We start from the raw sequence: 12,283 nt of genomic DNA on the forward strand, positions 1-12,283 counted from the left end.
CCTCCACACGAACCGTAGATAACAGCGGGCCATGGTATTGACTTTTGAACCTTTTCTTTTTCGAGTTTTGAAAATTTTTTGTGATCCTGTTTGGTTTTCCTTGTGTTTCCCGTTTCTTCGTCACTGTTTCTCGTCTTGCTGTACTCCCTGCCTATGATTTCCATCCTTTGTGACTATATGATTGTCTCGCCTGTGTTTCATTTGCCTTCGTGTACATATAGCCATGTGTTTGTCTCAGTCCTTCCTCAGTTTGTCTGTTACACATGATTGCTTACCCTAGCGTTTCTGTTGAGCTGCCCTAGATTTACCTATTGTCCCTTCCCCTTGTACCTGAGTTCTTCTCTGGAAGTTTTCCCTGCATTGGTCCTTTGCTAATTCAGATTCAGAATACTTTATTTGTCCCTGGGGGGCAATTTAAGGGCAAATGTAAACAGGGATCATATCAGAGGTAGTATGGGTAATAAATATAATAAAAAATAAAAAAGTTAATAATAAATAAAAAAACTCCTTTGTTCCCTTGTTTTCTGAGTTTTCACTTCTTTTTGGTTCTTGGATTACCCATGCAGTGCTTTTGTTACCTTCATAGTAAGTCTTCTTAAAACTGAACTTTATTATTCCATCCACCCTTCCCTCCCTCCTTGCTACACGTTGCAACACAGCATCAGTTTATTCATTAATGTGACATTCATTTCCTGTACCTTGCATGTACATTTTATTCACATGTCTGTATGAATGGGATAAGTGCAGAAATGTATTCACACTGAACAGAAACGTTGCGGGTGTGTTGTTACTGTTTTGGCGTGTTTGCTGAGCTCCTGTAAAATGACACGGCTCGAGGGGCCACAACATAAAGTCAAGTCAGGTGACACAGTGACAAAAATAAACCGTTCATCTCTGTAAATTGTATTAAATATACAAACAGACGATGAGTGAGTCGTGGTGAGCCGTGGTGAGCTTCTCCAGGTGCAGAGAGTGGCGTAAGCTCAAGTCTCTCCGGCCATACCTTTTATGTCCACCTCCTCAGATGTAGCTAGTGAAGGCAATCAACGCCATGCACCACCCAGAGACACTTGCTCTGCCACCGCAAGGCCAGTGAAGGTGTAGATAGCCATAATGATCAGTCATAGGGGTGATGCACCAGACCATCTGAGAGACACAGTCACTTCTGTTGGCTTAGAAATGCCTTTGAGTCATAAGCTGGAAGCTGAGCGGGTGCAGGTTTAACTGAGAAGGCCTCACCTTTCCAACCACTTTCCAACCTCATGAATTTTTTCTCAGGCCATGACCTATTCATTAAAACTTTTGCAGTCAATTTCATAAATTAAAATAAAGGATATGGGTTTTTTCATTGCAATAAGTGACATTTTTAGGATTAAATATATTAAGCAAAATAAAATCATCAAAAAAATCGAAAATCATATCTAAAAACGTTATATAACTGTTTATATATATATATATATATATATATATATATATATATATATATATATATATAACCCTTTAAAAAAATAAAAATAAAATACTATGACTTATAAATTAAATTAATGTTTGTTCACAGCGGTGTCGGGGTTACTAGAAGGCAAACGAGGCTGCACATGACAATGTGCGGGAGGAGTTTCCAAAACCCAGCGCCACCATTGGCCCCAGGCCCTGCGGGTGCCGCACTGTTACGCAGCGTGTAGCGAAGGAGGCTTTCAAGAACGGAAGAGTCGTCGGGGACATTCAACTGAAGGGGTTGTATTTGTTAAAGAATGACCAACACGGTAAGACGCCTGGCAGCACCTTTCTGAAACACTTGTTGCATCCCGAGTGCGCTTCCACCGCAGTCTAAACTTTACTACTTAACTCTGACTGTAGATACGTTTCAGAGCTTGGAACGAGACTGGAGCGCAAAAATGAAAGTGATGTTTGTTGTTTGTCTTCAAGCTGTGTGTTCTTTGTTTCTGTAAAATGTACACGGAGCTGTGTGCAGTGGCGCTGAGGCGCGTTAAGCTGCTCAAACTTTAGCCTACTTGTTCACATATTCACCCAGTTGTTGCTTAATAACAGGGTGATGCAAAATTAACAATATTAACTGGTCACAGTGCAAAACTGAAAAAGAGGATATTCCTGAAATTAAGAGCAAGGACAAAGAAAAAAGTGAACATTTAAAATGCAGAAAAACTGATATGCCAGTATTTGTTCTCCTTCTGCTCATATTCCACATCACACTAATAAGCTGCACATTGGACCACAGCTGGCTTCCAAACTCCTGTCATAAAATCATGCCCGTACATGCAATACATTGTACACTAGTGACAATGAATGCACTCTCATCCACCAACCCTGCACTAAGTATTGGCTTCATGAAGGTTATGGTGTCGAGTATTTATTTAAAATAAATACCAGTTGAATCACCACCTTTCTGACGCTGATTCATCATAAACTGAGCATTAGAGGTCTCATGAAGGGGAGTCGGTGCAGGACTGTTGCATTTGTTTATATCTAGTGTACCTAATGAACTGGCAAATGTAGTGTACATGTGTTAAACTCAGACGAAGTTGCGCAAAGTTCAGCAGATGAATCTTAAGCAATAAGAGTAAGCAAAGCACTTTTTTTTTTTTTTACATGTAGGTCACAGTCTTTGTTGTTTTTGGCTGCTGAATGGATTTTCTTGTGCTATTATTTTATAAATTACACATTTAATGTCCATTTTCTTAATAAAAAAAAAAAGGTTTAATATAACCCAATGAAACCCTTTGATGTTCTGCGTGAATGATTTTCCTTTCTGTCAGTTTCTGTTTCCAGGGACACGTCATAGATTACTCTTTTTTGTTTTGTTCCTGTCAGGTGTCAGATATCAAACATGACATTTACTGATGTAAACATGACTCCTTCTTCCAGTTTAGAGATTCAGGGAGAGCAGGGCTGGAAGATGAGGAGGACTTTGTGGATATGTTAAAGGAGAGGAGGTGCAGCAGTGACCTTGGGTTTGCCCTCAGGACCTTTAACCCCCAGCCGTTCCGAGATGCCCCGCCCTGCTCCACCGCTGAACTCAACAAAGCCGTACTGGACTCCCAGCATCTGCGTTATGTGGCCAAAGAGGTGCGATTAAGTAATTCTTTTTTTTATTTTTTTTTATTTTTTTTTTAAACAAAACACACAGTCTAGCATCATCAATGTGGAGTCAGTCTTCTACCTGCATTCCTCCTCAGATTGCCGTGGAGACGGGGTCGTCGGTGGAGGACGTGAGAGAGGAGGCCTGTGGGATTCTGGAGGAAATGTCTCAGAACCTGGAGCTGGGGTGTATCAGGCTGTTGGGCTACGCACTCAACAAGGTGGTCAAGAGGCTCTTCAGGAGCATCTTCGTCAACATGGAGGGACTCAACACGGTCAGGACCAATCAGAAATCAATACATTTTACCAAATGATTACAATATAGACACCGCTTCAATAGAGCCAGCAACGACTAGAGCCCCCGTCCTATACCATTTACTGCCGCGCAATTAGATATCTGTCCCATTGATGCGCAGATTAGATTTATATATACAGTATTTTGATAAACATATTTTCTGGACAGTAGAAGGAACCCACTACTGATGCAGTTTTAAATTTCTCCGTTTTCTGTGCAGCTCCAACAAGTCATTCAGGAGAGTCCTGTCATCCTGATGCCTAATCACAGGAGTTATATGGACTTCCTGGTTATCTCCTACATCCTGTTCAACTACGACATCCCTCTACCGGTTATTGCTGCAGGAATTCGCAAGTATCTATTTAAATTACAACGACTAAATGTTGTACCACCGCTTTGCGTCTCCGGTTGGTTACATCAGTGCAGGCTCTCACTTCTGTTTTTTTCTCTTCCCCCTCACTCTAAAGCTCTGGCAGGGATGAAGATTGTAGGGGAGATGCTGCGTCGCTCCGGAGCGTTCTTCATCCGACGTGCCATTGGCTCCGACAAACTCTACTGGGCGGTGCTGTCTGAATATGTCCGAACCATTGTCAGGGTGAGGCGCGCAGTGAGCTGCTGCATCAGCCGTCCCTAAAGCCAAACCATCAGATAAATGGTTTCTCAGAGTATTTATCTGTCAGCTGCTGTTGTTTAACCAGGAAATGTGAATGTTTTTTCTGTAGAGAGGATTTGCTCCTATGGAGTTTTACGTGGAAGGTCTGAGGAGTCGCACGCTGAAGTCTCTGACGCCAAAGTTGGGTGAGTGTCCACGTGTCGGCAGCTTGTGAAGTCATTTTCCTCGACAGCTTTTCCGCAGGTCCTTCAGTCGCAGTGATATTCAACTGGTTAATGATTGTTTGTTTTATTATTTTAGGCCATAGTGACCTGTGTAGTTGTGCAAGACACCTACGCTTATGGCATTTTCTCAATTCTTTTTTTTTCTCCATTGAGAATTTCATTATTTTTATCAGTTTATTCAAAAAAGTATTTTCTTTTAGTGTGTTTAAAGATTGACGTCAGATTGTGTCTGCAGGTATGATGCACATGGTGCTGGAGCCCTACTTTAAAGGCGAGGTGTATGACATTACACTGTTGCCCATCAGCATCAGCTACGACCGAGTGCTGGAGGAGTCGCTGCTCGCTCACGAGTTACTGGGTGTCCCAAAGCCTAAAGAAAGCACCATGGTATGTTCTGGTCACATTGCTCTCTACGCCACCTTCCTGCAGTCGTGTGTAAAATGCATTTGATCATCCTTGTTGTATTTGCAGTTTTGACCTTACTACTGAACGGTCATGCATAAGCTAAACTCTTTCTTCTAATCCTTTCCGTGCAGGGTTTGCTGAAGGCGAGCAAAGTTCTGCAGGAAGATTACGGGAGCATGCACGTGAAATTTGGCCGCCCCCTGTCGGTCCGACAGCTGTGTGAGGGCAAGATAAATCGCTGCCAGTACAACCTCATACCCAGGTAGCGAGAAAAAACATTGCCTCAAATCATTTTTGCACATGTAACATGACATTAGAATAATAGAGTTTTGGAAGGCCACTAACTAAACTGCACATCACCTGTCAAAAAGAGACACATTCTGATAATCATACAATGTAAAGTCCTCCTACAGTAATGCATACCCTTAACATATTGTTAAAGGACACGATCTCAGTGTCCTCTGCAGTAACTACAGCCTTGTCTGCCTGCAACATACAGTAAGGCTCTTTTTTTTTTAATGATCACCTAGTAGTTCCGCTAAAAAGATCTCCTCAGTATGTTGCCTTTTCTCTCCTTTCATATTGCACAACGAAACAAATGCCACCCCAGTGTGTGCTTTCAGATAGCATGACAAAATGGAAAGTGTCCCTTGTGGTATGTCCTTCAGTGGCAGCTCTCATTTTCACCTAGAGGTTGATACGACTCTGCCAATCCCTCTGCTGCTGGATTCAAGGACGAGCATCAATGCCCCTTATTCCACCTCTTTACATTTACATAATACAGAACAGAATAAAGGGGCAGCCATCCCACCTTGGGCAGGCCAAGTGAAAGGCTGCAATAATCTGTTTTGAACTGTTCCCCTACCCTCCCTCTTCTTCTTTCCTTTTTATGTGTGTTCACAGAGATCTTCCTCAGAAGCCCACTACAGAGACCCAGGCCTGCGTGAGTTGGCTGGCTCATCTGATGGTGCGGCTCCAAGAGGAGGGCTCTATGCTCAGCCCTTGGTCTTTGATGGCCTGCCTGTTGCTGCAGGCTCCAACCAGAGTTTTAACGGAAGAGGGTGTGCTGTGGCAGCAACTCACAGAAAAAACTCTGTGGCTCAGGGAGCTGGCGCTGAGCTTTGGGGCTCATCTGAACTGGCCTGGTGAGTGAAAGTGGTCTCATACAGGCATAACATTATGACCACTGACCGGTGAACTGAATAACACTGACCATCTTGTGACAAATCAGAGTTCTGCTGGGAAACTTTTGGACCTGGCATTCACGTGGACGTTACTTAGGCATTCACCCCCACCCCATAGCAATGACACTCCTTGATGGCAGCAGCCATCCCCAGCAGGATGCAGCCTGGTACAGACACACACACAAAAATTAGGAACAACTAAAAAACCATGAAGAACAGCACAAGGTGTTGACCTGGCCTCCAAATTCACTAGATCCCAAACTGATCAAGTATCTGTGGGATGATCCACAGAGGCCCCTTCCCTCCACCCATAGGACCCAAAGGCCCCCACTAACAACATTCTGTTACCAGACACCACAGGACACCCTCAGAACGCCCATGTCCGTTCTCTGATGAGTCACAAGTGATTTGGAGGAAGCTGGTCATAATATTATGCCTGGTCAGTGTATATACTTCAAATATCACATCTTTCTTTTTATAATTAATCAACATTTGCTATGAAGACATGTTAAGCCCTACTTAAAGTGATTACTTAAAGTAATTACCCTTGAATGACCAGCAGGTGGCGTTGCACATTACCTTACAAGGCAATCCATTCATTCATGAGCGCTTGACCTGTGAAGGGTCACAGGAATGGTCCCAGTCTTTCTGTGTGGATTTGAACCCAGAACCTCCTTGCTGTGAGGCATCAGTTCTAACCACCACACCACTGTGCTGCTCCGAGACAGAGTTAATGCAGGAAAGTCAATCAATTAGAACCATAATGTTGAAAAACAGGTTTAGCTCATTGGCCCTTTCCACACCTCCCTCTGCTCCACTGCCAGCCGGTTTGAAACCAGTGATGTTTGCATACCACTCCAGACCTCCCTCACATTGTTCTGCTGGACTCTCCCCTCCAGCTTCCTCCTGTATGTCTCCTTAGCCTCTTTGATCTTTCCTTTCAGGTCCCTCTGAATCACTTCTAAAAGCCCTCTTCTTGGCATTCAATACGTCTTTAATGTCTCTTGTTACCCATGGCTTGTTGATAGAGTAACAATAGACAGTCTTCGTCTGGACACTGGAGTCCACATAGAAGTTCATATAAAAAGTTATACACTCAGAAAGCCCTCACTATGTGGCTCACTGAATGCACTCCAATCCGTTAGTTCAAAACAGTCCTGCAGTGAGTGGTAGGTCTCCTCTGACCTGCCCAGGGGGGGAAGGTGGTAAGAGCTATATGCATCCCTCACGTTAGTATACAGCAAATCCAGTGTCCTCCCTCTCTGGTTGGGCAGTAAACATACTGTGTGAAGTCTGTTAGTGTTTTTGTCATAGAGACATGATTAAAGTCACCGGAGATTACTATCAGAGCATTTGAATGTTTGATCTGTACTTTTGCAATGACGCCATCTAAGAATTTTCCCTGCAGTGGAATCTGTTAATGTCTCACCTGAGAGGAGACTAAAGGCTCCTTTGACCCTGTCTGCCGTAGATCAGACAGATTAGATGAATGTGAGTTGGCACAAGTGTTCAAATTCACTTAGGAGATGTTCAGTGGATTAATGCACTTTAAGTAACTTATCCTAAGCGACCCCACTAAACTGTCTCACTTTACAGGCCTCCTGTGTACACATATTCACTTGCAGGCACGTGTGGGCACACAAACGCACATAAAAGTCGTTCTGAAGCTCACCAATCACACCTGAGACAAACATGATGGGAAGGTTTCATTTTGCAGGACAAGTCTCAGACTCAGATGTGATGTCGTCCGCCGTGGCCCTTCACCGATCCAGCGTTCACCGTAAAGCTGGCCGCGTCTTCCTGGTTCGGGAGGAAGAACCTGCAGGTAACCAGCCAATCAGCTCAGAGGAAGGCGTGATCAGGACAGCGGCGGCCGTGCTGATGCTGGCGTCCTATAGGAATCAGTCGCTGCACGTTTTTGTGCTTCCTGCCATGATCGCGACGGCCATGCACGTCACAAAGAGCACACGGAGAGGTGAGGGCGAGACGCAAGAAGAGATCATCAGCCCTATAAATCACAAATGATGTTTGTTCTTGCTTCATTGTGATCCTCTGTTCTGTTCACAGACGAGCTCTTCAACTTCTTCTGCTTCCTGCAGGATGTCTTCTCCAATGAATTCATCTTCATCCCAGACAGGTCATCTCAGGTAATAGGCTGATCCGTCAACAATCTCAGGAGAGATGTTTAGTTATCTAGTGGATGACGTTAAACTTTCTACTTTTGACATATCAGTCACATTCATACAGTAGAATTCCAAGTTAAGGACATCAGAAGTGATTTTGCAGTCCTAACCTTAACAGAATAAGATGTGTATTTAAGATGCTTAATTTAGTTTCTAGATTAAATCCTTCTTTAATATGTACCGTGTGTTTATCATCAGTCACAGCCACCTTTTTACCGATATTGTCCGTGTTTTTCATTGATTAGGACTTTGAGGAGGCGTGCTTCCTCCTGAAGAAATGTAAAGCCATTCACATCAGTCCACAGGAAGTGACAGTTTCAGACACGGGCATGGAGGTGCTGTCTTTTCTACAAGAGCTCCTCCAACCTTTCGTGGACTCCTATCAGGTCATTTAATGCCTGTTGCTTTCATTATGATTACACATTATGTTCAGATTTTAAATCCGTGCTCTACGTTATGTCCGTGGGTTTAATCAGCACTACAGAGTCCAGATCTCTCTTACTCCAATTTTAATTAGGTGTTTCATTTGAATGCAGCATAGATGTCATGTCAGGACACAATAGGTAAATATATTAGGTCGATTTCAGAGTTTTACTTCTAGTGATGTGGAGAAAGCTTTAAAATTGTAACACCACTCAGTATTAATGACAAGTCTCTGTGTCATTAATTGAAGACTGCAAATGGTTAAGGCCCTAGCTACAACAACATTTTATGAATTTGATTTTTATTTTCCATTTTCCTTATCCAATACTCTTTTAAGAGTCATTTAGGAGACTTGGGATTTACTGGTCCCAGCCTAGAAGAATACAAACAAAGACCCTGTTCAGACCATGCACTGACATACGTCCTGTGCAATCAGATCGCAAGTGGCCGTGTTAGTACAGGTGTGAATACAACCTGGATGAGGTCGCATTTGAGGGATCTGACCTGAGACCACATTTGGAGGTGGTCTGGGACGCCTTTAAGCACATTCCTTTGGTAGTTCATACACACAGTGAGTCCGGGCTCACATTCATGACGTCTGCCCAACATACTCTTGCACAAGTGGAGTTTTGCTTCATTCATTCAGAAAAAAAACAACCACACTCAACCGCTATTATAAATGATGGCCTGAAAAGGAAATAAGTGATGTCTGTTCATTAGTAATGAGAGTCTACAAACAAATGTGTGCAAATGATGCATGTACTGACTGATAGAGGTACTTTTAGGGCACAAACAGGCCAGCGTCTTTGTTCATATTTGCTCCTCTTTAAACAGAAATGGAAATCTGTAAAAGAAACTGAGCAAGGTTGCCTCTAAAAATTCTGTTTGGGTTAGTAGGTCACACCAGTTATGGCTCCAAATTTCCAAAGTCTGAGTTTAAATGAAGAAAGTTTCCATTTTCAGCTCTAGCTACAAGTCATAGATAAGAAATCTTTTGTTATTATGCTTAATCTGGTGTTTCTTGTGTCCAGCTGATGTTCAGGTACCTCTGTGAAGACGGAGTTCATGTGTTCTCAGAGAAACAGATCCTGTCTGCTGTGAGAAACCTGGCAACAAAGCTCATCCTCTCTGGTACCGTTAAACAGAAAGTGTGAAAGTTTGACCTCTGACCTCCACAATCATCTCCAGCTGACAATGTCTGCAAACAACTTCTGCGCTTATTTGTGCGTTTTGCAGGTGAGCTCCACACCCACGAGGCGCTTTCTTCGGACACGCTGAAGAACGTTTTGTCGGCGCTCCGCAGGCTGGAGGCTGTGACAAAGTTGAGGGCGTGAGTGATGAGATTAGCCCCTGCAAATCTGTTTGGTTTTAAGCTCATTTTCTGTGGTGTTGGTTCCAGCACTGCACATGTTAAGATTCTCCTCGTCTCCTCACAGGTCTGAGGAGAATGAATACAAAGTGAACAAAGCAGCTGTCAAAAGAACCCGAGACATACTCTGTAAGTTGGGATCTAAAGATAAGGAAGTTGTTTCGTGTCCATTGTTAAAACTTTTGATTTATTTAAATGTTTTTTACCAACAAACAGCAACCTGAGTGATTTTTTTTAAAATATTTTCTTTTCTCCCTGTAGCTGGGACAATCCCTCCCCAGATGCTCCATGCTACACCTGACGCAAGGCTATAGTTTCAGTTGGAACAGATCCATTTTCAGTATTAGCCTGCATTCCTGTTTTTAACCAGTCCTCCTCATATTCCTCCCTCCCTCTGCTACCCATCAGTACAACTGTTTCCTGTACTCTGAGTCCACTGACAAAATGCCTTATCCTCTATGTCAGTGATTAGACTTAACCTGGCTGCATTCCACTCTTGAATGTTGGCTACCTCTGTGCCTTCCGCTCATTCCTCACAGATCTGAGAGGGCTATGGCTGAAGTATTTCTGGTTGTATTTAATGGTTTTGATCACAATTAGTAGATGAACGATGATAAATTTAAATATTTCTGGCCTCCTAAATATGATGGAAGAATGTTGATGCCTATGGATCAACTAGTAACTAATTTCAATAACTCTTTTGGTTTAGGATGTGTTTAACATTTTGTGGTATTTAAAGTAGATAATGACTGATTGCACTTTAATACATATTTGATTGCAGGTGAAATGACATAGTAAACACTGAATAATGACACTTGATTGTACGTACATTAATGTCTGACTACTACAACGATATAAACGATATCAAATACCAAAAACCATCAAAGATTTCCGTTGTTTTAAGACTTTTATTTGAACTTCTTTACATCTCGATAAATGTAAAATGTAGCAAAATGCACCATTATTTACCCATAAATATCATTTCTTTGATTCTGTTGGTACTATTCCCCTCAAGATTGAGTGAACACCAGAGGTCAAAGTTCAACCCCCTGACTTCTCTGCAAACCAATCAACTCTCTGCTGAACTCGTAACCCCTCAGCAGTTAGAAGAAGGCCTCTTATGTGCCAAGTATATCGCTTTAAGATTATCTGTACACAGGTGGCACGTCGACCTTGATGCGTAAAGCGCTGACAGGGTCTTGACAAAACACTGAGATGTATTCCAGTACTTTAGAATTTAGCTTTTTCTCGCTCTCTTTGGCTCGGAGTCGCTCCTTGTCCCATCTCTCCTTCTCGCCGTTCATTTGTGAGAACAGGTTGATCTGGATGGTGCGCAGCGTAGCCGCCAGGATGTAGAAGCCTCCCTGCAGCATGTGGCAGAAGGCGGCGCCCACGCTGAGCGCTGCGCCCATCAGGTTGGGCACCGTCTCGCACACCACGCACACCCCCTCGAGAAAGTGCAGCGTGCCCTTCTTGGCCAGGGGCTGGCCCTGGTGGAGGTAGTCATGGGGAGAGGGGGTCTGCTGGGCATGGCTGACGAGGTGTCGCGCGCAGTCGACGAAGTGGGTGAGGGCTCGGCGTAGCGGGAGCAAGGCCAGGTACAGGTGACAAGCAGCTTTGGTCAGGGCATGGAAAAGCAGCCGCAGCTCAAGCACGGCGTTGCCTGGAGATAAGAGGGTAACGCGGTCAGATGGTGTCTAATTTAACACCGTGGCTAATGTCAGCAACCATTACAAACAGCGTCTGCCACTGGATTAAAGTCTGCTCACCAGCCATGTGGGTGGCGGGTATCACCTGTGCACGCGAAGTGGGCTTGGGCGCGTCATTACGTGCACCCAATGACCAACACCACAAATCACTCAGTTTGAAAGGATGGCAAAAAAAAAAAATCGCAGTTTGTCCGGATAATTTCAAAATAACAATAACAATAGAACATAAGGACTGTTGGAGTAGACTCCTTAATTCCGATGGAAATAGTTTCATCACAGCTTGCTTTTTAAAAAGGCACATTAATTGAGATTTATATATATATATACTCACATATATAAGGTTTTAGTGAGAGACTGTCTGCTGCACCTGCGTCTATTCTATTCAATCTCAATTTGGGACACGTGCGTAAAATGATTCCTTTTATAAAGTTTGTCAGTACGCCATGCATGTCTTGGTCTTATGAAACTGATACTCAAACTAAGACTTTGGTTTTAGAAACCATGCAAAAAGATGACCTTCATATTTCGCAACAAAATAAATAAATAAGATTTACTCTGCAGGATCAACTTAACATAAATTGATGCTGTGAGTTTGTAAGGATGTAGACCGTGTTATTAAGTTCCTCAAAAGCTTCTAAATCTCAGCTGACGGGCCTCTCTTACCGTCTATAAAGCAGAATATCCAGAGCAGGGCAATACTCGCTGCCAGCGAAGTCCACCAATCCATGAAGCCTCCCCCCTGTCCAGGACCCGGCGACGAAAAGAAAGAAAGTAAGAAACTA

The 12,283-nt window shown here is 43.3% G+C and overlaps 2 protein-coding genes across 3 annotated transcripts; one reads left to right on the forward strand and one right to left on the reverse strand.

Annotated features, from left to right (window-relative positions):
• The first annotated feature begins 1,713 nt into the window (after nucleotides 1-1,713).
• On the forward strand, nucleotides 1,714-10,180 carry LOC311499508 (dihydroxyacetone phosphate acyltransferase-like). 2 transcript variants are annotated; one of them, XM_084560506.1, is made up of 16 exons: nucleotides 1,714-1,763; nucleotides 2,884-3,084; nucleotides 3,195-3,371; nucleotides 3,612-3,741; nucleotides 3,859-3,986; nucleotides 4,114-4,189; nucleotides 4,464-4,615; nucleotides 4,765-4,895; nucleotides 5,537-5,778; nucleotides 7,535-7,792; nucleotides 7,885-7,964; nucleotides 8,246-8,386; nucleotides 9,455-9,554; nucleotides 9,660-9,753; nucleotides 9,860-9,921; nucleotides 10,054-10,180. In XM_084560506.1, exons 1-16 carry the CDS (start codon nucleotides 1,752-1,754, stop codon nucleotides 10,104-10,106), a joined length of 2,037 nt encoding a protein of 678 aa, XP_084416632.1. In that variant the 5' UTR covers nucleotides 1,714-1,751; the 3' UTR covers nucleotides 10,107-10,180. The 2 variants fall into 2 exon arrangements, with proteins under 2 accessions (XP_084416632.1, XP_084416631.1); XM_084560505.1 differs by having other exon boundaries at nucleotides 3,612-3,986.
• A 757-nt stretch (nucleotides 10,181-10,937) lies between these two features.
• LOC311499509 (uncharacterized protein) lies at nucleotides 10,938-12,245 on the reverse strand (the record flags this gene model as incomplete). Its single annotated transcript, XM_084560507.1, has 2 exons — nucleotides 12,165-12,245; nucleotides 10,938-11,455 (listed from the first exon to the last, which is right to left on the reverse strand). Exons 1-2 carry the CDS (start codon nucleotides 12,226-12,228, stop codon nucleotides 10,938-10,940), a joined length of 582 nt encoding a protein of 193 aa, XP_084416633.1. The 5' UTR covers nucleotides 12,229-12,245.
• Between the last annotated feature and the right edge of the window lie 38 nt (nucleotides 12,246-12,283).

Source organism: Chelon labrosus, assembly GCF_963514085.1.
Source record: "Chelon labrosus genome assembly, chromosome: 14".
In the NCBI taxonomy this organism is placed as follows: Eukaryota; Metazoa; Chordata; class Actinopteri; order Mugiliformes; family Mugilidae; genus Chelon; species Chelon labrosus.